The sequence below is a fragment of the Corvus kubaryi genome, unplaced genomic scaffold, assembly GCF_017639235.1.
Source record: "Corvus kubaryi isolate FWS band 111438036 unplaced genomic scaffold, C.kubaryi_AGA036_p1.0 138, whole genome shotgun sequence".
In the NCBI taxonomy this organism is placed as follows: Eukaryota; Metazoa; Chordata; class Aves; order Passeriformes; family Corvidae; genus Corvus; species Corvus kubaryi.
The window spans coordinates 5009776-5032603 of NW_024580672.1; the positions used below are offsets into that span (position 1 = coordinate 5009776).

The window sequence follows — 22828 nt, forward strand, 5'->3', positions numbered from 1 at the left end:
GAGGCATTGACTCAGCCCTCCCATTGCTACACTTTTCTCTTAGCTGGGCCCTACTGCCATCTAGCTGGGAAATGGATCTTCCTCTGGGGCCCGATCCAATTTCCAATGACATCAGCAAAAAAATCTTCCCATTTGCTCTAATAGAAGCTGGATTGGGTCCTTGCATCTAGTTTTACTTTGCATTAGAGAGAAAGGGAATATGATGACTGCCTTTTATTCCTAGGATTATTGTGTTTATTTGGATCAAAAACTTACAGATGTGAACCTCATCAGAACCAATGCTGAGAAAATTACTAGCAAAATGTCAAAATGCAGCATCTGTCTCAGGAGGGCTTTCTCTTCTCACCACATATCACAGAGAACTCTCATGTGCTCTTGCACTGGACAGCCTTGGGATTACAGCACACACAGCACACTGAGCTACCTGTCCTAAGAGGTCTTTCCAAGCAACAAGCAACTCAACATACTGAAGTCAGAGCTGAACCCAACAAACTGGTTAGTCAGTATTCTTTTAAAAGTTCACTTCCTGGCCCTCAATTTTAGAACAAACCAAATTAAAAGATCCAGATTTAAGGAAAAGTGTTTAGAAGCCACCATAAGAGCACCAAGACCTCACCCACCCCTCCTGACTCAGTCTATGGAGGCTCCAGCTTTTGATTCATTTCAGGATCTTTGCCCTGAATACTTCACAGCAAGTAGGAAGCAAAAGGAGATAGCTTAATCCTATTTCCTTAGAGCCTTAGTGAAAGGGTTAGAAAACAACCTTAGGGTCACAGTACTCAGAAGACCTCCTGTTTTCCTTTCAGACTGTTGCAAGCATGACAGTTCTGCTGCGGTAGATGCTACCCGTTGAAAACTGGGCCCTTGTGATCACCAGCTAATGTAGCTCATGGCACGTCACAGGGCAGGAACTTGTTTGCAAGGGGGATGAAAGACAACTCCCACATTGCTGGTGCTTCTCCGAGATGGCATTTAGTTTGAAATCGAGTGAGTCAGGGAAACCATGTTTACCCACAGTTCAAAGTCCGGGCACCTGCTGGCACCTGGGGAGTTCAGTTCCAGCCGTTTCCAGCAGTGAATGAACTTGGGATCAGCTCCAGCAATGGAGACGGCTCTCTGCCTGCTGAGCAGATGTCTGGAGACGCAGCCTGTCATGAAAGGGCCTCGGAAGAAGAGCATTCCAAGCCAGCAGGGCAGTGGCGGGGAACTGGTCTCTGTTGCTAAAACTGATCTAGCCCCTGGAGCAGCTGCAAACCTTGGCCTGAAATTGGAGCCTGTACATGGGGACAAAGAATATAAAAGGGAGGATGAGCTTCTCCCCTCCCCCTACCTTCATCACGTTTCCTCTTCTCGCCATTCGACCGAGGAATCCCCAGGATCCCGTTAATGGAGTAAGAGCCCACTGGATCATTGGAGGCACTGGAGACGGGAGGGGATGCTGTGCTGGGCACTGGACAAAAGGAAAAGGGAAAAAGGGCCATCAGGAGAGCAGCACAGCACTCAGGAATCCCCAGCTGAAAGCTATGCATGTCACCAGTCTAAGAGGAAAGCCTGGGCACTAATCAGATTCCCAGTCCCTCACGCTGAAGGACTTACTCTACTGTATCCCAGCAAAGCTGCATCCCAGCTTTGCTTATCCATTTCTATACTGTGGCTTCACAGCCTTCCAGTACAGGGCCATTAATAACAAGTGTATTCCATCAAGAAGCTAAACTTTGTTGTTACATCCCAGTTCAGAGCAGGCTTTCAAGGTAACCAAGTGAAATGCTGCATAGGTCACATTCTCTAGTGACTTCATAGTCCATCCATATTTTACCAGATCATTTCCTCTCAGCATTTTTTCACCAGGAGTGCCCATGTTCTATCTTAGGCAGAATAGCCTCTTACATGCCCACCTGAAACACTCAGTGAAAAATTATCTTCTTAGCACAGGTTAGAAGCACTTCAGTGCTGGACTATTAAATTCAGTTCCCTACTAGAACAACTGGTTGGTGATACATGCTACCACCCAGATTAATGAAAATCTAGTGCTTTCTTTTTGTACTGACCAATATCAGTAGGCAGAATGCTCTGGCCACTTGGCTGTTCAAGATTGCTCATGAATTTCCAATATATCAAAAATGACAAGTTATCCAGATTAGAAATGATCCCTTCATGATAATCAGGCCGTTAGAAGGTAGAACAGGTGGAGCTGTGCATCCAGCAGGCATATCTATTGTGTCCCAGTGTGTCCCAGTAATGGAGAGAATATCCCAATTTTCTTACGGGCCACTATTCATCATTCAGCTCATAAAGCACTGACCTGAAGCAATCAATACTCCTAACACAAGCCTTTCAGGATGGAGAAGAACCTTTCAACACTATCCAATGTAGACCCACACTTCCCAGTACATCCCAGAGCAATGAGAGACCCCACTAGAAGCACTATCCCAGCTCAACCATTACATTCCCTAGACATTGCACTACTGTTCCAGGAAAGAATAATATCTGCCAGTCCATCTGTCGTGATCAGTGATTGCCAGTCCAATGAGCAAGCCCAGATTAAAAGGGCATCCAGAAATGCTTTTCCATATTGGCCCAATAATTCCATTGTACTCCTGAATACGTTTTGTGTACAGGATTATATCTACCATCTCTGTCCCACGCAGATGAGCATTTTCCAGTAAATCCTTGTGTAGCAGCAGGTTATTCTCAATAACCAACAGAATCTAAGAAAGTGTTAGGCCACAAATAAGCCACTGTATTTCACAGTATCCCAGAATACTGCATGTTTTTCTTGCTCTGATTGGTCACTAGATAAAGCTATGCTAGCAACAGCAGACATATCCACCATACAGATCAAAAGAATCTCATCACACATCTAACACAGTACCTTTAAACAGACTAGGAGACATCTGGTCCCTGTATTACAGCCTCCATCTTCTGTTCACCTCAACAAACCAGCAAAACATCTCCCCCAGCAAAAAAAATTTGCATTTTCTCAGTGAAATACACCCATGGGATACCTGACTGCAGAGCTAGAACAATGAAGAACTTAGTTGTGAGGCAGCTGGAGTATCTTACCCATGTTTGTGTATTACTAGCGCTGAGAAATGGACGAGTTCTAGCAAAGGGAGAGGAGAGAAGAAAAATTCATAGGGAGGAAAAAGAGAGTCAGGGTAAGGACAAGAGAAAAGGTGAAGACTGGCGCTTGGACAGGACAGCAGTAAATACTTCTCTATAGGGAGATGAAGGAGAGACCATGAACGTGAAACGGATGTTAAGGCAGAATCACTTGGGCAAACCCCTACTTTGGGCTAGTTTCTCTGTGATTCACTTCTCTGCAATGTAACAGGGGAGACAAAGAATAGAAAACTCTGATTTCCATGGAGGCTTCTTTCCCCCCACCCCCTCCTCCCTTTTGCTTTGCTTAGCATCTGCTTGTCAGACTTTGTTCCTTCAACTAAGCTTCATCCCCATTTCCACTTGACCTGTCACCACCCCTCATGCCGGTCGACTTACCAATAGTATGTCCTGGTGCAGTCACACCTGTCCCACTCCCGTCTGGTGTTGGGTGAAAAGGTTGCTGAACTTTGGTTCTGATGATCCTGGAAAAGAACAAAACACATTCAGAGCTCAAATGCATCTTCTCTGTGCCTCTGCAGACCCACAGTCCCAGCTATCAGAATCTGAAGGCTTGATCTGTGCTCTCGGTGCATCAGAATGGCTTCATTTGCCTTGTGGTCCTGATTCTACTGCTTTAATAGTCCAGCTCTCAGAGAATCATCCTATTTCTGCTCTGTCATCTTTATCCCAAACTTGGGTGTTCACTGCATGAGGATGGTGTTCAGTGAGCAAGCTAGGATCTTCCGGGTGCTGACAGCTGCATTGTCATTCATGGTCTGATCTGTGAGCATAATCACAAGGCAGTCTTTGCAGCTAATAGAGACATTGCTGAATTTACAAATGGTGTAGCTTTAATTTTGCTGTCTACCTGAAAAATACCCTTCTGACTGACTAAATGCTTTGAACTGTGGAAGGCTTGCCCAAAGCCCTTGCCCTTCATAAACGAGAAGGTGAAAACAGAAGGCATCTGTAGGGAGTGGTGGTGGGATATAGATCACCAGGAAAAAGAAGTTCCATCAAACAGGGCAAAATCTGGTGTTTGTCGAGTGGTGAATGAACACAGCATGGGAACTCAAAAAGACATCACAAAGCTCATAATGTAGCTCAGAATGACAATGAACTGAACTGTAATTGTCAGTGCTCCATTTCTTGTTACATGAAATCTTTCACCTGTAGGTCACTGGTTTAAATCTAACTGAGGTCAGTGGTGAAAGAAAATAACTGGTACCTAGTACCTGACTGCCAAGGTCCCTGACTACTGGCAGATATTGGGTGTCTGTGAGTTGGGAACAGCTGTTCCACCAAGGAACTCAGCAAATAAGCCATGACCTGTGAAGGCCCAGCTTCCTTTCTGAGATTAAAACAATCCTCTCCTCTCTTCAGCCAGTCCAGTTAGGGTAAAGGCTGCAGATTCTCTTCAGCCCGAGTTTCTGGAACTCTCAGCCCTGCACTCTATTAGCTTTATTTTCTTCCCAAAAATCTCTCCAGAAAGTGAAAGCAAATAGAAGATTCTCCCTGCCCACTTGAGAGCTTAAAAATTTGTTCTAAAGAAAAAGCTGGCAAAACTTCAAAGAGCAAATGTGTGACTAGTGGGTGGTATGGCATGGATAGAGATAGGTAGAGACGTTGTGAAGGCAATTTTAAAAAACCACAGCTCCTGAGAGTGAAATCTTTTTAGGAAATGAAAGAGAACATCTCAACTCAGCATGTTAGAATACTCTGCTACATGCTTGATAAAACCTGACCAGTAGCTGGAGTGGCAGAGAGGCTGCCTGGGACATAGTTGGAGACAGAGAATGTCAAGGTTCTAGCTGGGGATGGAGATCCAAATCCTCACTCCATACAGACCGGTGGTACCAGATGCCCTAATCTACAGTTGTTGAGAACCTATACCAAAAAGCGTCTGAAGGCCTCAGGCCCAGATTCTGAGGTCATGCAGCTTCTACTAGGTGAGGAACTGATCTGAAAACTGTGCTAGGGCAAATTATATAACTTTTTTTCTTCTTTTCTGTTTTTTTCCTTTTTTCCCTCTTGTCTCACATTCCCCCTAAAACCCCCTGAAGTGCCACTCTGGTTGTTGAGTTTATTGATTTCCCCCAGCCCACAGAAACAGAAAAAGGGGATGGGGTGCAGGCAAAGGGATGGAAATAGAAAGCTATAAATTATTTGTGACAGGAAAGCAATAGTGCCAGAGTGCTGAGCACAAGTCCCGTGTCACTATTAGATTCCTTTTAGCCTGATGACACTGTAAAAGAGGTTAAGTGTCTGATGGAATCGTACACCTTGGGGGCAGGGGCAGTCCAGGAGCAGAACAAGCCACAGAGAGCGGGTATATCAATTCTCCAGGCCAATAATATTCCCCTCATTGATCGCAACACAAAGTTCAAAAATCTCATTATAGCCAGGCAGTCCTGGAACTTTTTAAAAATCAATAGAGTGATATAATGTATGTATACTTTGTATAAATGTTTCTATCCATCCATCTATCCGTCTATCCAAAATCTGCCTGAGGGTGTCTAACTTAACCTACACATTATACTGTGTTATGTTCTATTGTAGTGTAGCATAGTGAATGGATTAGAAGATTTCCCCTGCAGCCTTAGATGACATATTATAAAATGTCCTGTTAGCACTGAGGTGACATCAGACAGTTCCATTCATACTGAGATATGACATCAGATTTACCATTTGTACTGGGAGATGGCACTAGGCAGCTCAGTTTCTACTGAGGGGAACCATAAGACGAGTCTAATTATACTGAGATGGCAGATCAGGCTGTGCTGAATCATGCTGCATGAAAATTGCGAAGTTTCAAAAAGCCATTTAGAGTAAAAACAGCCTGTGAAATGCTGCAGGTATAAAATGCCTGTCCATAGTATTCCAAAAACCCAGGCAGGGGATGAAGAGGAAGGTTCAATTTCCTTCCCCATTCACTTCGAGGTCTCTTGGCTGAGAACACCAGTTAGTGCCAGTTGTGACTGTGTTTACTGAGATGTGTCCATTAGGAACTGGAATGAGACTCACCAGCTCATTGCACCAAGTAGCTGTCAGCTGGTAATGATTTTCGGTCACTACCAAGCAGGGCCAGATTTCTGCTAGTGACCCAGAGGTGAAAGGCTCTGTTCAAGAACATTCCCTTCCTAAGAATGAAACTGGTTTTATGTCAAAAGGAAGTGTCCAGAACCCGTGAGCAGAGGGGAGCAGTTCTGGTTGTGCAGCCTCCAGTGGCTTGGGTCAAATAATTTTTGGCATCAAATGCACAGTGAACCTAATGAGGTCTCTGGTAGAATGTATTTTCTATGGCTAAAAGAAGAGGCAGGTCTTGAAAAGGCTCTCCCCAGCAGTGTTACTTTGCCCTAAAGTCATGACGGAACTCTAGTGTTGTAAGGAAAGAGCAGAAATTTCAGGATCTTAATGCTCAGTACAGAAGACGGCAGTGCATCCCCCGGGTCGATTCGCTTAGGGACAGTGATAAACAGCAGGCTAGCTAGGCAGCACTGCTGCTGCTTTAAGAGGCTTCAAGTGAGTCTGTCCTACACAAGACCACCTAATGAAACAGCAGATGAAAGATGAACAGAGCTGACCTGGCCCCGTAGCAACAAATGCAGCATAATAATGCTGTCTTTAAACCTCGGTGTTGCTGAAAGCTTCTCGCCCTTGCCAGGGATTGAAATACACACTAAGCCAGCTCTGCTGCCTCAAATCTAGGATTTCTGGATTACTGCTGTGTAAGAGGTCGCAAAACCTCAATCACTTCTTGCTGTCTTTGATGGCTTGTTCTTGCCTTCAGACACTGGAGAAAGACAAGTCTTGCAGACTACATCCTCATCCCTTCCCAAAAGCAGAAGGGACACAAGTCCTGGCACATCAGTTAGCAGTGCTGATTTCTTGAGATGGATGCCGATATTTTCAAGCATCTTTTTCCGAGAGAAATTGACCCTTTGGACTAAATTCATCCCTGCTTTAATTCCATCACAATCAGTGACTTCAATAACAGCATTTGTATTTAATTAGGAACATAAACTGGTACTTACTGTAAATTCCCATTTTTCATTTTCCAGTGGGAGATTTTTGCACAAGTTGACTACTTTGAATTTTGGATAATATAAACAGGTTTAATACATAACCTTCTGAAGTCTCAGCAACAGGACATTTATAGATCTTTGATTGCAGTAAAGCAACTGAACTTCATTTCACAATCTGAATTTAATATGCAATATTATCTTAAGTAATGGCATATAATGTCATTACAGTAAAAAGTATCATGCTGTGAATTATACATCCATCCTGGAATTCATGAGTTGCCATAGTTGGCTTGTAGTAACTCCTTCTAGAGTTAATACTACATACAGCACCAGCTGAAACCAACTGCTTATTTCCAAATGCCTTTGACTTTCTTAAATGTTCAACATTAGATCATGAATTTCCAATGTTTGATTTCTATTTCATTATTTTTGTCAGTTTTAATGCAATTCCTTTTGCTGATTCTGAATACAGATGGGCAGAAAAAATCTTCTTTTCTAGTATTACAATTGCAACAAACTCTAATCGAGAGAGGTAGCAAGAAATATTAGAAGTTAAAATTAGTTGAGCCAGAGTGCTTTCTGAGAAGAACTTTCATTCCTTGTAAATAAGCAAGTAGAAAATCACTTCTAAACTTGTCCAGAAATTACTTGCTGAAAGAATTACAGATCACAGAAAACTCACCTTGCTTCTCTGACATTTCTATCCAAACTCTCTTATAGCCTAACATACTCTGTGGTTTCTTCTCTTACTATGGCTTGCAGAGTCTTTTGACAGTATCTCAAATAAAAAAAAAAATCATACTAGGGCCGATCAGAGGGAGATAAGGTAGGATTGAATCATCTGGAGTCACAATTTAGCAATTCTTTTAATCCTGGAAGAACAAGATGAAGTTGAACTGAAGGAAAGATTGGTGTGTCCTGCTGCCTCAAGAAGACCTGACAGATTTCAGAAAGCACTGGTATCCTCACTTTGATCATGTTCCTTTGTCATGGATTATTTTTGAGAGTGGAAGGATACACTCAGAAGAGCACCAAACTCCTTGTAATTGTTCTGGAGTATTCATATTTTAAATGCTCCATATTAGAGGCACATTACAAGACCCCAGGGTGTGCATTACTGGGCAATTAAAGCGGTTCTTGGAAGGCTAACATTGTGAAGCTTCAGCCTTTTCTCTGCAGTGTGTCCAGGGCAGTCTGTGATGGCCAAGGCACACACACCCTGCTGTGCCGCACTACTTAATTAGTGCCGGGCTTCACTGCTGAGCCACGGGCTGTGCCGACGCTGCGCGCAAGGCAGCCTGCGGGGGACGCGGAGCAGGGCTAAGTGAGACAGTGAAGCCTTCTCTGCATCCGATGGCTTCCTACAAAACGGCTTGTGACCATCCCAGTGATGCTGGCAGAGAGGGAGAACATGGGATGAGAAGAGGCAGCTTTGGGGTCTTTGGTGAAAGCCCCCATGGAACCAAAAATATCCCACCTGCAGATTGGTGCTGCAGAGGCATAAAGAGCTCTGAATGTGGCTTCGGTTCAAATAGGAGACAGTCTTATGTTTCTGTGCATAGGATGAAACACAGCTGAATTCACAGTTGAGCAAAAGAAGTGGGGGAGGGAAAGACTTGTTTGCACAAAGTTCAAAATGGAAAGCAAGCTTTGTAATGTGGTGAGGAAGAACAGCCAAGGGATTTGGGGGAGAAGGAAGGGAAATAGAAAGTCTGATAGTTAGAGCCTAATCCGATTTAGGGAAGGGCTTCAGTTCTTGCTCTGTCATGGACCTCTCATCAAGAGTTTGGACAAATGGCATTTCTCTCTGTGCTCTGTTTCCTGCCTGAAGTGTGAAGATAGGAGCTCTGCCGTGCCACCTGGGGCACAGTGAGGACAGCTGGAAGGAGGAGTGAAGGGCTCAGACTCTCTAATAAACAGGGGCCAAGTAAGTGCTTCAGCGAGCTGTAGCACAGTATTGGCTTCATTCTCCTGCTTGAAGCAGAAGTGACATGTACCCTGCTGACAGTGGCTGTACGTGAAGGGAAATAGGCAAAGGCAACAAGAATTTTATTTCAGCTGCACAGGCTTTGGTGGTCGTGTTTGAATTTGCGACAGCAGATGTAATTGGGAAGATCAGAGCTGCAGTTGCTACATAAAAGCCACAGCATAATTTCTCCTAGGAAGTAGGGTGGGAGCAGTAGAAGCTACTGCTCTCAAAATCTCCTGCAACACGTAAAACCCTCAGAACAACAGCTGACATTGTCAGGAGCAGCAGACTCAGCTTCCTCGCTAGCTGGCCTGGGGCTCTGGCACTCCCTGCCAAGACAGCAGAATGCCTTCAAACCCTGCCATATTCAGGGGCCACAAGCAACATTCAAACTTGTTCCTATCGTGAAAATTGCATTTTCTTCTCCCTATGTTTTGGAAAAGGAGGGAGAAGAAGGGTCATCATGTACTATGTTAGTGTATAAGCACAAGTATGACAGATAAATTAGATTGATTAGATTGATAGACCTAGAAGGTGCATGAAGAGGGATTATCTGTTTCCCCAAAGCTTCCAAATAGGTGAGAGGTCGAAATGGAGATGCCTTACATATCTCAAAACACAATCCCAGCCCTCTCTGAGAAGAATTGACTCTCTATCTGCTGTTAATCTGTGTAGGTCCATCAATTTCACTGAGGCTATACTGACATCATCCCTGCAGACATGGGCAAAAAAGTGTCACTTTGTTCCAGGTTAGCCTGCTCACTACAAACACGAGAGAAAGCCCAATCCTGCCCATTTCTCTCACTGCATTTCTTGGCTGCACTTTAAGAAGACACACAATTCACAGCATCAGTTTTACTATCTGAAGGGCTTAGAGAGGAGCTAGGATTTTTTTTGTTGTTTTAAATCAGTGACCCATGATGACACCATATGGTTTTATTTCATTTAATTTGAGCAGAGCATTAACGTTCAGCTTCTAGCAGATCTCTACCCATTCCAGTTCTGCTGTGCTATATGGTACCAGTGCAGACATAAGGAAGAGGGGTGGAAAGAAAGAAAGGTGAAGACGTCTGCCTTCTGAGAGTAGGTGTGCCAGGCAGGAGGCTGGCCTGCCACCTCATTCTGCAGAGCGCTAACAGACAACTTCATGCCCCTGGTACTGGTGACTGACAGTGGTCAGCCCCATGTGTATACATTGCCTAGCCTGACCTCCGAGAATGAATTGCTGCATGAGGCTATAAGAACCATTTTCCCACCTGGGAAATAGGTGTAGTTGAATAGTTGCTGTGTTATGCAAAGCTGTGGCTACAGAGCCATCAGGACCCAGGCTGGCTGGCTTAGAGCTGGCTAAAATATGAGCTATGAGCTGCTCTCAAGCAGTGACTGTAGCATAGAAATGTCCTCAAGCATTTCTACTTTTCTCAGCTGTTTCTACTTTTATTACACTCAGTTCACATCTGGAAGGCTTTCTTCCAGCAATTCATTGAAATCCAAACATCTAGAAGATATCATACAGTTAACAAAATATTGGAAGCAAACTTGATCCTGGGTTTTTGACATCTTGGTTTTAAGGTGAATTAAGGAAATCTAAAATGACAAAAAGAGTTCTACTGGTCTTGGACGTAGAAACACAGGCCTGGGAGGAACCACTTCGGTCATCAGTTCCAAATTTTAATACCATAGGCAACCACGGAGCAGACATTCAGCTCAGAGCATCCATCAAAGTATCCATCAAAGCAGCTACAGATCTACCTTCCCCCCTCAACAAATTTATAATCTCTGCAACAGAAGACCAAAAGCTACAAAGCAAACAAGCCACAGGAAGAGAACAGGAGAAAAACATTGCCAGTTGCTGAAGTCCCTTTCACTAGCAAGACATTTTTGCCATGAAAAGGCCCAGAAATTTTTGAGCTCTTAGGAATGAATTGTTTTCTGATTACATCTACACTGCAGTGATGTGTAGTTCAGAGTGTCAGCTCTGCAGTTCAGGGTGTCATCTTCTGTTACCTCTAGACTGGTCGGTTTGGGTCCTGCCAGCAGTGTTGCTGCAGCAGCATGGAGCTGGCATGGGGCACAGGCCCACAAGCTGCCAGCACACAGTGACTGCCATGCAGCGTGGGCTGGAGCTGCCAGAACAGCGGCTATACCAGCAGGTGAGTTAAGAAGACCTACAGAAACACATGGGCTTGCCAAGGTTAAGTATCTTAATCTGGAGTATGGGAACTTTTAATTGAAAGCTTTGCTTTGAGCCCATTTCCAGTTATTAAAATTCAAGAGTCTGTGCTGAATTCCTTGTGGACATTCATTTTGATTAACAGAAGACATGTGTGTACTAGGAAGGGAGTCTTGAACTGGGAGGAATCAGATAAATGTAGATAACATTCTCAGCCCTGTTCCAAGTTATGCCATACCTGGTATTTTGTGTAAAGCCTCAGATCTTGAAGATAAACAATTAGTTCAGCTTTCATTTAATACCAAGGTATTTCTGGCCTTCTTAACTGCAGGGACCAGGTGGAAGTGGGACCTGGCTGCCTCCCAAGGGGCCAGAACTGGAGGCAAGGGAAAAAAAAAATTCTTATTTACAGCAATGGGAATTTTATGCCAGTCTCTTCATTTTGGAGGTTATTGACTGAAGACTTTTTAACTTTTGGTTTTGGCAGCATTGTGTATTAGCTGTGTATTATCTCTGCATCCTTCAGAGTGCTGCACTGCAGTACGTGCTTGCATGTGTTGGATAAGTAAATGATCCCCTTTATAGGGGTGTCATTTTGTGTGCCTCCCTTATGCTTGTCAGGACTGGGGAAAATTTTCACGGTGGACCCTTTACCATTACAAGATTTTTGCCAAAATTAAAAAAAAAAAAAAAACCAAACAGTGCTGAGAATGTGTCTGTTTAATCTAATTTTATTTTTACCTTGGGTTTTAAAGAAATCAATGAAGTTGTAAGAAGAATGTAAGTCTTATTAGAATGGCAAAATTGTGGGTTTTCCCTTTAAAATTACCTTTTTCAGGTGAATTGGTGACTATGCTAAAAAATAAAAATAAGAATAATATGTTTCTATTTTATTGAAAAAGCAGGTTCCAACTGCACTGAAATGTAGCTGTAGAATTTTAATAAAGTTCTGATTCAAAACCACATTGAAAATACTCCATTTTCAATTGAATCAAATCAAATATTCAAGAACCTGAATCTTTCCCTTCCTGTTCTAGTCCTTGTTGCTCTTAGTATAATTTTTTCCTTGCTTTATTGTGCCGCCCAAAGCAGTTAAGCACAGGTGAGCACTTCAGGGTGTGGGTGCTACATGGCTCCCAGCATCAAGTTGGTGCCTGTCTCTGTAGAAGTCTCTTGTCTAGTTTTCATATTTATAGGACAAAGCCAGTTTTATATAGTGAAAAGATAATTCTGTAACGTCTGTTTGGCTCGTGTAAGTCACTGTCAGGCCTAGTGTTTAGAGATACAAGCTGTATGTTTATGTGTCCATATTGTGTTGGCAAATGCATTAACATTTCTTTCTTAGTATGTTTCAATTCACCACACAGCCAGCATACTTTTTTATCTTCGCCTGTGGGTCCGTGTTTATGACTGTGGCTACATGGAGTTAGACATTTGGGTCACATATTCTATATGCAGGCCGCATGAAGAATTAATAAATATTTGTTCAACTATTTCAGGTTTTAACAGAGTTTTGTAGGAAAATATTCAGATGTGTGGCTTGTAACCATCTTCAGCTATCTATATGGATGTTTTTGTACAGCACTTAGTACAAATAGTAAGTCACAATCACCTAGCAGTAGTCTTTAACAAGGCTATAATATCTATGATGTAAGAGCTAACGTATCTGAATACTGATACATAATTAATGTGGAAACTTGCTGTGTTATAAGGCCCATACCAGTGTGTACATTTGCATAGTTGTGTAAGTTTGTGAATGCAGATCTGCTCTATTTTTAAAAAACATATCTGGCTTCCATCAGATTAACTGCAGAACTGTGGGTTTCTGTGAGCCTTCCATCCTTTTCTGTTACCGTTGCAGTGGCTGGTAGAGTACCCTAGCCTCTGGGTACCCTTTTCCTGGCTCCTGGATAAATACAGTCTCTGTCCATAGGAGTTAGCAGTTTAAGGGTTTATCTACATAAGGCTCTGCAAAATAATTTGAATTAACTGAATGTGTGAAATTAAAGTAGTCTAGTTAAACTGCATTACACCTCTGACTCCCTTGTTTAGAATTAAGGCAGCTTTAATTTAGTTTAGCTTAATTCACTTTGGAAATGAAGTGAACTAAATTCAATTTAGGACACTCGAATTTTGAATGAGCACCTGAACAATGTTTTAATGCTTTTAACCAATGTACTTGCAAAGTTAATTCAGATTAATTTTCCTGTTTGCCCCTGTGTAAACAAGCCTGTTTCCTATTCCCTCTCAATGAAACCATCTCAGCTGAGACTCTTTCAACAACTCCAAATTGACAACCAACCTCCCAAGAGGAGCAGTTTAAATGATCCTCCCACACGCACAAGTGTTTCCTTATCCCTACATCCCCATGCAGGCAACTTTTCTCCCAGTGAGCTTTAGTGATCTCTAAGACTGATTTGTCTAGAGCTTGACTTGCTGAACCAGGCACTAGCTGGGGTAAACACAGAAGAGATGCAGCAATTGTTTAACACTATCTGAAGACCTGAGTTATAAATATTAAATTATTCAAATTTTGCAGTTTAGGATTTTGCAGTGGAATACTGTATTGCAAATTATGGTGTATTATTTCTGCAAATCATGATATTCTAGAGAATTTTAGTGATTTTATTCAGTTCCATTATTTCAAAACATGGTCCCCTTAATCTGAATCAAGTACTTGTTCACCTAATGAATCAGAATGCCTCCAGCTGTAAATCAACATGTATTTCATTTTTTTAATCTAACTTAAGTTCAACAAGATCAGATGCAATCAGGATTCATAGGCAGAGGAATAGAGAAGGACATAGGCAGTGGTATTTAAAAAACTATACTCCCTTTACATTTTTTCTAGAATTTATTGTAGTCTGAGAAGACAGGAGGTAGCATAAGGTGAGCCAAAGGTTCTATCATGTCATTTTTAAAAGGCAGTTGCAAAATCAATCATGAACAAAATAATCTTAGAAGTAAGACAGAAGCATATTTTAATGCAAGAATATTAATATTTTTAAAGCATCGTTATGGAAATTTCATCTTTTTCATAACCTTCCTTAATTTTAAAACACACTGTGTATTTGGTCAAAAGATACCTTACAAAAGAAATGCTGTCAAATATCTTTATCACAATGCAAAAAAGCCCTTGAAAAAATTGCCTTTTGGAAAATCTCATCTCAGAAAACAGCTGCCCTAAGATTTTGCTAAAAAGTCAACCAGACAAACAAAAAACCCAAAGAAACCAGAGAAAGCCACTTAAATGTCCCAAGCCATGCAGTACTGTTTGATTAGATGGTTAGGCTATACTCTTTTGTGCTGGTTTTTATGGAGTTATTGCTTGTGAATAATGTTTTTGATGGCTACAGCAGTCTCAGATATTTGACTGATAGAAAATTAGCATGGTTTCACTGAAACAGCCACAGTAAAAGGCAATAAGGAGACAGTCCTATATATTAATATGCTTGTGCAGAATGCACTTATGTGTATGTGGGCATCCATTTATGTGCAGCTAGCTAAGAGGATACCACTATAAGTAAAATCTAGGCTTGCAGAAGCAGTGACTTTCAGTGTGGCTGTGCTGCTGTACGGGGCTGTACTGATGGATCTGTGTGTGTGTGTGTGTGTGTGCTTGTGCGTTTGTACAAGCAGGCCATTGCAGGTCTGTCTGTCTGCAGGTGTGCTCCTGCTTCTGTGTGTGATCTGGCTGCGCTGCTTTCTGAATATCAATGACCTTAGTAAAAGCATGTATGTATTTGTATCTGTGTATGCATCTATCTGCATATGGATGGGCTTGCACGGTGTTTATAGATCCATTTCTTTGTGTGGTTTGTGTGTCCCTCCTGTGAGATGGATGCCTTCTTGAGGCCTGATCTTGGTCACTGTGAGTGCTTTCATTCCTGTAAAAGGCAGCCTCATTCAGTGGCAAAAACACAAACTGGGCACCAAGAGACCTGGATCCCCATTGATGGGCTCTGTGAGTGAGCAGAATCTTTTAAATCACTCTGTGCCTCGGTTTCCCCTTCCAGCTTTTTATTTGACCGAGACTGTGGACACACACTCCCTGCTACTATATAGGCATAACGCAATGCCCTATGTGAATGGCTCTATCTAGTTCAGCCAAGATACTGAGTCCTGAGAGGACCTTCTGATGCTGTGCCACTGCCTCACAGTAACACTCATCCGTGCATGTACCTGCCTTTGTGTGTTCGTGTTTGGGGTGTCCATCTGTGTACTTTGTGGCTAGCTATTTGTAGTTTTTATCTCCCCCGTGTACAAACAGAGCAGGGAAAGATGGAAAGGAAGGAGTTATTAAATGCCAAGCAGATATGCAATAAATCCCATTGATTTTACAAACTCTAGCTTGTCTTCAGTCTCTTTCCGTTCTTTATCCTGGGGGCATTGCAACAAAACCCTGTTTTAAATACCTTTTCTTTGCCTTCCTCCTTCCCCCTCCTCTCACTCCCAAAAAAGTGTCAATATTTTATTTGGATTTTTAACTTCGCTCCATAACAGTTGTTTGACCTCCTGACTCATGTGAGTCACATAAATTCTGGGACTTTATTCAGGAGCCATGTTCCTTCTATTGAATAAGCAATTTGGGAGGGTGAATTAATGACTTGTGCTGTTGCTGGAAAGTCCCTGAAGAAATATTAAAATTGCTTGCAGACTGAATCAATACTCACTGAACACCCGGCATGAGGACCTGGGCTTTTTAATGGCTACAAGCAGCGGCACTGGGTAGAGGAAGGGGAATTCCTGTACACATAACGCACGCAGGCACACACAACCAACAGCAGCCTTCCCCCAGCCTTGCTGGCTGTTTCAATAACAGCATATTCTTGTGCACGCAACCTGCTATGAGCTGATGCCTGCCGTGCCAGGGAAAGGACTTACAGTCTGGTTCCCCCATCTCTCTCCCAAGAAGATCATGCAGGATTTGCAAAAGCTGGCTGTTTGGGCTGTGTGTTAAGCGCTTGGGTTAGCATGGTCTGGCACAATCTGCAAGGCATGAGGAAGGTTGATTATTTGTGGCATTATGAGCATGTTCTATGTGTCACTTTGCTTTTTTCCTCTCTAAAGAGGAAAGACAGTAGTGCTGTGTTAGGTTTGGTGTGCTGTTGTGGTTTGGGAATAGGATTTGGCTGTTTTGCAGAGGCACATCTGTGAGATGGTTCTGTGGCTTTGGGTGCTGAACAGTATTTTCATCTGTCCACGGTGTGAATTTCTTTTGTTTGTGATTTTCTGTAGGATTTCCTTTCTTATATTGGCTTGTGTTTTGGTGAGGCTTGAATGTCGTGCACCCCTGCTTGTGTTAAGAGTACCTGCATGATACTTTTGGCCACTGAGCAGGTGTCACTTCACTAGATCAGTCTATTTCAAGGCTGTGGGTGCAATCCTGAACGGTTCTGAGTGCCCTGGGAGTCCACCAGCCTCACTAGGACACGAATGTGCTCGGTTGTGCTGCTCAACAAGGCTGTTACTATTTGCTGCTCACTAGGCTGACAACTGCCAGATTTTGTCCATACCCTCAGACCCCTCTGGCAAGGGTGGGTTTTGTTACCAGAGTTTTCAAGCCTCCTTTGAGAATGTGGCCCCATGTTTTGGTGTTTTGCCCTGTGGTCGTGAATGGCTGTTTTGTATTCGCTTGTTGGGCGGCTGTTATTGTGTATTAACACCAGGGTGGGTGTGCTTTGTATGACCGCATGTCTGTCTCATTGATTCCATCAGTATTATTTTGTAATCGTGTGATTGAGTTAGTGTGCATTTCAGGGCTCCTGTGTATTGAATAATGATGTCAGGGATTGGGTTGTTTGACTGGGTAATGGCCTCTTTTCAGTGTTGTAAGTGAATGTGTCCTTCTCCTGTTTCCCTGTCTCGGCTGGGGCAGGATCATTTACACTAGGTGATTCCTTAAGATGCTCACATGCATTAAAGAATATCCCTTTGGCTCCCAAGCTGTCCCTGCCAGCGGGGCATGCCGAAGGTACGTCTCTCACGTGTGTGTATGACACATGGGGTGGCATGTCTGGCTGGTTCTCAGCTGCATGCTTCGAGGTGTGTGTGTCTTCTGGGGTTTTGCTAAGACCTTTCAGTTACGTTTTTGGATAAGTTTCTTCACAATTACGAGCAAGACTATACTATGCAGTTTCAAATAGATTTGACTGAGTCAGTGAAAGGATCTATAAATTACTACATGTCTTCAGTGAAGCACACGCTTGCCTTTGCAAGGGTCTTCTTGTATGACTTTCTACATTAATGCATAGAAGGGCATCTGTGTCAGTTAACAGATGCCTCTGATCTGTGTGTGACTGACTAGCAATGTTCCCAAGTCTGAACTGACCTGGGTCTCTCAAATATGTAAGAAAGAATGAGATTCTGTGTCAGCAGCATTTAGCAGTAAATATATGTGTTAAATTTTAAACGTACAATGAATCTCTGGGTTTGTGCAATGGCTTCTGACTTGTGCGGATATTGTGCAATAATGCTTTAAGACAGTGTGGCCACATTTGGTCCCTTGGAAATGAACAAGAGAGTTCAGTTATTTTTCAGCTGATGACTATGTGTCATTGCTGCATGAATTTATTTGCTCTGTGCAGGCAATGTGTTTGGCACTGGGCCTGTTCTGTCCTTCCCCAGCTATTAGGATTTAGCCCAGTAGCAATCACATCCAGACAAAGTCTAAGAAAAAGGCTGTGAAAGATCAGAAAACTTCCAGAGAGAGTTGTCAGTTGTACCCTCTCATCAAAATATCTCATCAGGGAAAGATCTATGACCTGTCTCAGTCAGGCCATCTATATGGATGGCCAGTGAATTTAGTTTATATTTTTCAGTGAGGTTGCTAACAGGTAACTCCTTACTCATCCTCGCATTAGCTCAAGCCTTGTTACTTCCCTTGCTCCCTTGTTTGTGCTCTCACACTGTTTTCCCCACTTTCTCCTCTGTATTCTGGCCTGAATTTGACCTTGAACAGATTACATGATCTTTAGCCCACCTAGTGTTTTACCACCTCCCACCCCTCACACTGGGGTAGCAGCATCAGGGTAGTAGGGAGAAGGGGAAAAAATGAGGGAGTGAGGAAGGGAGAGAGAGGGAAAGAGGGAGAGAGACCTGTTTGAAAAATAATTGGAGGCTGTTAAACAGAGGAGCCCAGCATATCACTCTAGTAATGGAAATAAATTCCATTGTATTTGCATTTTAATTTTCCACATAAACAAAGGCCCGGAGTGAGCTGGCTTCGCCAGAATCACAGGCCAGAATTTAATTAGAAATGAAAAGTTTATAGGGTCCTCTTTAATGCGATTAATGCACAGTTAACATTTATCACATACATATGCTGGAATCGCCTTTTTTAAGCAACCACCGGCCATGAAATGAATTTCTTTTCAACTTTTTTAGCATGCGTGAGGAAGGCTGTCTCTGGTGAGGCGGTCCAGTGAGCACACTCCTGACAGCTTGGTAAACTGCAGCCCACAGAGGCTTAGTAGCCCCCATCCTCACTGAGGAAAGTTCAAGGTGGCTTAGAGGGAAGCATGGTCTAGTGGTTAAAGCCTGAGGTTGGGAGTCAGGGGATCTGGGTTGTATTCCCAACTCTGCCACATGCTTACTGCATGACTGACTTGCTCTCAGCGTCTGTTTCTCTGGGTGTTAAAAATAAAAGAGAAATCAGCTGGAAGAAGATATCTCAGCCCCAGACCCCTCCGTGTCTCAGTCTCTCCAGCAACTTGCCCAGCCCTGTTGTATGGGATCTGGATTGGATCCTGTACTGTGCTGACCTCTCAGCTCATCTCCCTGTGCCAGCTGCAGGGACAGGGGAACATCCACAGAGCTTGCCTGATGTGAGAGTCTGGGCCTCCTGGAGGGACTTCTTTACAGTGCCCCAGCTGCCTGCACATTCATATGTGTCTCACATGGGCATGGGTTCCAATGGATCTCACATTGCTTCTGTGAGATACGCATCTTCCTGCCAAGGAGCACAAATCAGGAGTGGAACAAACTCTGCCTTTGCAGTGCAGGAGCCCTGGCAGACCTGCCATGAACACCTGTATTCACTGCTGAGACAGCTTCATGTTTCTTAAGGGGATCCTCACATGCTGGTTTGGTCCCAAACACCGCTAAGAACAGCTTGTGAGAAACTGGGTCTGCCAAGCCTGAACTTCAGATACTAACATAAACCTACTCAGGAGCAACTGCCAGCCCTCCTTGTGGATGGGGTAATTATGCCTCAGTCATCCTCGGGGCCCTGAGAGGTTGCCCTGTGAGTACTTATAAAAAGCTTGAGCTTGTCTGCACATGGATGCTAGGGAAAGCAAGTCTAAATAAAGAAAAATTATCAATATCCTTTCCTCGCTGAGCGCAATGACGAGATAAAAGGCCAAAGGTGAACATCTCCCCTGTGAATATGTGCCCCTGCCAGAGCCAGGAGGGTATCAGACTTGTCACCTCCCTGCCTCCTCATGAGTCCCAGAGGAGACTGTGGTCCCTTCCTTATGCCCCCTTCCCTGCTCTGGCTGTGTGATAGATAGGCTACAGCCCCCATCTACTCCTGCACTTCCTTCCCAGTCTTGCAGACAAGCAGAGTAAATAAACCAGGCCCATGGACACAGAGTGTTAGCATGTTAGGGACACAGCAGGGGAAGGAGGAACATGAAACCTCTATTGATCCCTTGAGGAATGATGTCCCTTCCTTATCTTATCAGATTCGCTTCACTCTTCAATTATAGTCTGTTGAAATTGGCCTCTTAACCCAAACAAGATAACCTGGGTAATGAGGAGAAGAGTGCAAGGGGAGGGGAGACGAGAGAAGGGCAGAGTCCAGTGCATTAAACTATAGATATAACTAGAAATATCTCCTTTAGTGTAATCTCTTCTGCCCCCACTATCCTCTTCTTGCATCATATGTCAGGTGAACTACCATACATCCACTCCCTGACAAATGTATCATGCCATATACACCTCTCATTCCCCCGGCTGCACTTGGTACGCACAACAGGCACTTGTCCCTACATTTGTACATGACATGCATTTGCCCTGCCATACACCTTTAGTGTTTAGACATGTCAGCAGATGCCCCTTTGTCACACACACGCTTGCACACGTGTTTGTGTTACTGATGCTGCCCATCTCACCAGCTGAGGAATCAGCACATTGGTGGTATGGCTGCCAAAGCACCTTATCTCCAGGTCTGTCCAAAAGAACTGCTGACAAAGATATGAGCACTGCTAGGAGTCCCCCCTGCATCCGCTTATAGCCATAGTTCATCAGTGTGTTTACAAGACTATCTGGCCATCAGGAAGCAGTCACACAGAATCCTGTGCAGAGTCCCACATATTGCCATGCCTTTGCTCACCACTGTGATTCCCTGCATGTAACTGCAGAGTTGCGCTGTTGTTTCCATGGATAAGACTATTCTTAGTTCTTATGCAGACCAGTAATACCTACTTTCTTTAAGTCTATACTCCCAGCTGGACATGTTGCCCTAGTGATATGCCCATGCTCCTCCTTGTACACATGTCATGGGGTATAGGGCATGTCTCGCCCAAATATCCATTACAGCGAAGATTGTCTGATGGAACAATAGAGACTCAGCGGTTTATCTGCACAAATGCACCCAGGTTTCCATGCTCAGATTACTTCACCGTGCACAGAGTGATCCTGGAGCACATTCAAGTGGTGCAGAAGGTGCTTTCATTTTGGAAAGGTGGTGCTCTGAACAGTGCTAAGGCTTCATTTACAGGGCTGGCATCCTCCTCGTGCCGGCTTCAAAAGACTCTATTCCCCAGGATCACTTTATCCCTTGTCCTTCACTGTGCCAGGGGCATTTCCTTGTATACACATCCACCTGAAATGGGCCACACTCCCTTCCATTTCACGCCTTCCTGTGCCACCAATTCTCCCAGTTTTGTCTGTGGGGAATGAAGAGCCATAGGCATGTGTTTTTCTTTTAATATTTGCAGGTCACAAAAACTCATGTAAACTGCAAAGGGGGTTTAGAATCATGGCACTCATCTTTCTACAAACTTATTTGTGCTTTTTCATGTGCAAGCATACAGACTCACCCATGCAGTTCCTCCCTGTTCTCCAGCCTGCGCACCTCACAAGAATCTGCACGCAGCCAGACCCACTTACTCTGTCCCCATCCTGGCTGCCTTCATACTCACAGACCCTAAACTCAGGCACACATGTAGCCTGAAATTGTTAAAGCCACATAAGGGAGTTGGATGTTAACACTGACTGACTTGGCATCTTATTTGGCACAGTGGCCCAAACTGCCTTCTGGAAAGCCACAGCAGCTCTGATTTTGACTGTATACAATGCAAATCTGCTTTAGTCTTTCACTCCATCCTTATCTCTTGCCCTTTCCTTACCCAACCCCACCCAACTGTGCTCTCTTCCTATTCTGGAAACTTCATGTTGTGGCTCGTCTCTCAGAGTCAGCACTACAAACATTGTCCCTTTTAAACTCTAAATTTGCTATTTATTCCATAGGGAAAGGAAATTTGTGACACTGCACATTTTCCACTCTGCCTCAGCTTGCACTGCCTTGGCACATTTGTACGTAGTGTATCCCTGAAATACACTTCCCCTATGCACTTGGTTTGCAAACATGATATCCTTTTCTCCAGAAATAATATTCCTTCCTTTTCTCTTCTCTTATATATCTCCTCCCTTCACATTGATTTTATTAATGTGTTTTTTGTGTATGTGTAATTTTTGTACAATGTTGAATTTTTCAAGTTCAAAAGTCTGCATTTAAAAGAAGTGGCCTAAATTTAGGCAAATATTAACAGCAGGCACTATTACCTAGCTACATCGTGCTGTGGACTTTCTTTTTAGAGACAGATGACCAAAACTTGTTCTTAAAAGAATTTTTAGAGAAACATGGGTATATTGAAAGGCAGTAATCCCTTTAAGAAGAGCCCAAATCTTAGTGCTCAAAGAATCTAGTGCAATTTTAAAGTGAGAGCTTGAAAGTGGGCAGTGGGGTAATGAGGTTGCTGCTGTATTTTGGCCTGGTTTGAAACAAATGAGGATTGGTTTTGGGAATCAAAGGGCTGGGCTATTAATCCTTCCTGACCAATGAAATGAGTACTCTTTTTGTTGCCAGAACTGTGCAAACTACCCTGGAACTAGAGGTGGTACAGGGCATCCTGTCTGACAGATACATGAGGGTTTCTTTTGTGACTTTATTGTCTGGTTACAGTCTCTGCTTTTCCTTGTGTAAATTAGCAAACAGACCCAGTCTGCCTTGCAAAACACAGCTACCACCCTGCTCAAATGAAATACAGTGATGGGCATTTTGAGCAGAGCTGATAACTAATCCTGAAACAATTTGTCTCCCAAGCAGAGATGGATATTCAACCCTTATGCCTTAGACCCATAAAAAGAGGGAAGGATTCTTACCTTGGAAGGAGGAGAATCTGTCAAAAATGGAACTTAACATAGGAATAGTAAATTTGTCCCCAGGAGAGAACAATTATTAGAGGCAAACTCCATCATAGCTGTGTATGTATGCATGTGTGCATGTGTTGGGGGAGTTGCTGGAAGCCTGGGGAGCAATACGCTGTG

The 22828-nt window shown here is 43.4% G+C and overlaps 1 protein-coding gene and 1 long non-coding RNA gene across 11 annotated transcripts in view; one reads left to right on the plus strand and one right to left on the minus strand.

The window, feature by feature from the left end:
* LOC121659976 overlaps window positions 1-22828 on the plus strand; it is a 94171-nt gene that overhangs the window by 63097 nt on the left and 8246 nt on the right. The window lies entirely within an intron of this gene.
* Window positions 1-22828, minus strand: part of PAX2 (paired box 2) — a 103151-nt gene that overhangs the window by 53516 nt on the left and 26807 nt on the right. For all 10 annotated transcript variants that reach the window (XM_042018776.1, XM_042018775.1, XM_042018774.1 and 7 more), the window contains exons 4-5: window positions 3502-3587; window positions 1331-1450 (exon numbers count right to left, since the gene is read on the minus strand). In XM_042018776.1, coding sequence (XP_041874710.1) covers window positions 1331-1450; window positions 3502-3587 — 206 coding nt within the window. The remainder of the gene's footprint in view (window positions 1-1330; window positions 1451-3501; window positions 3588-22828) is intronic.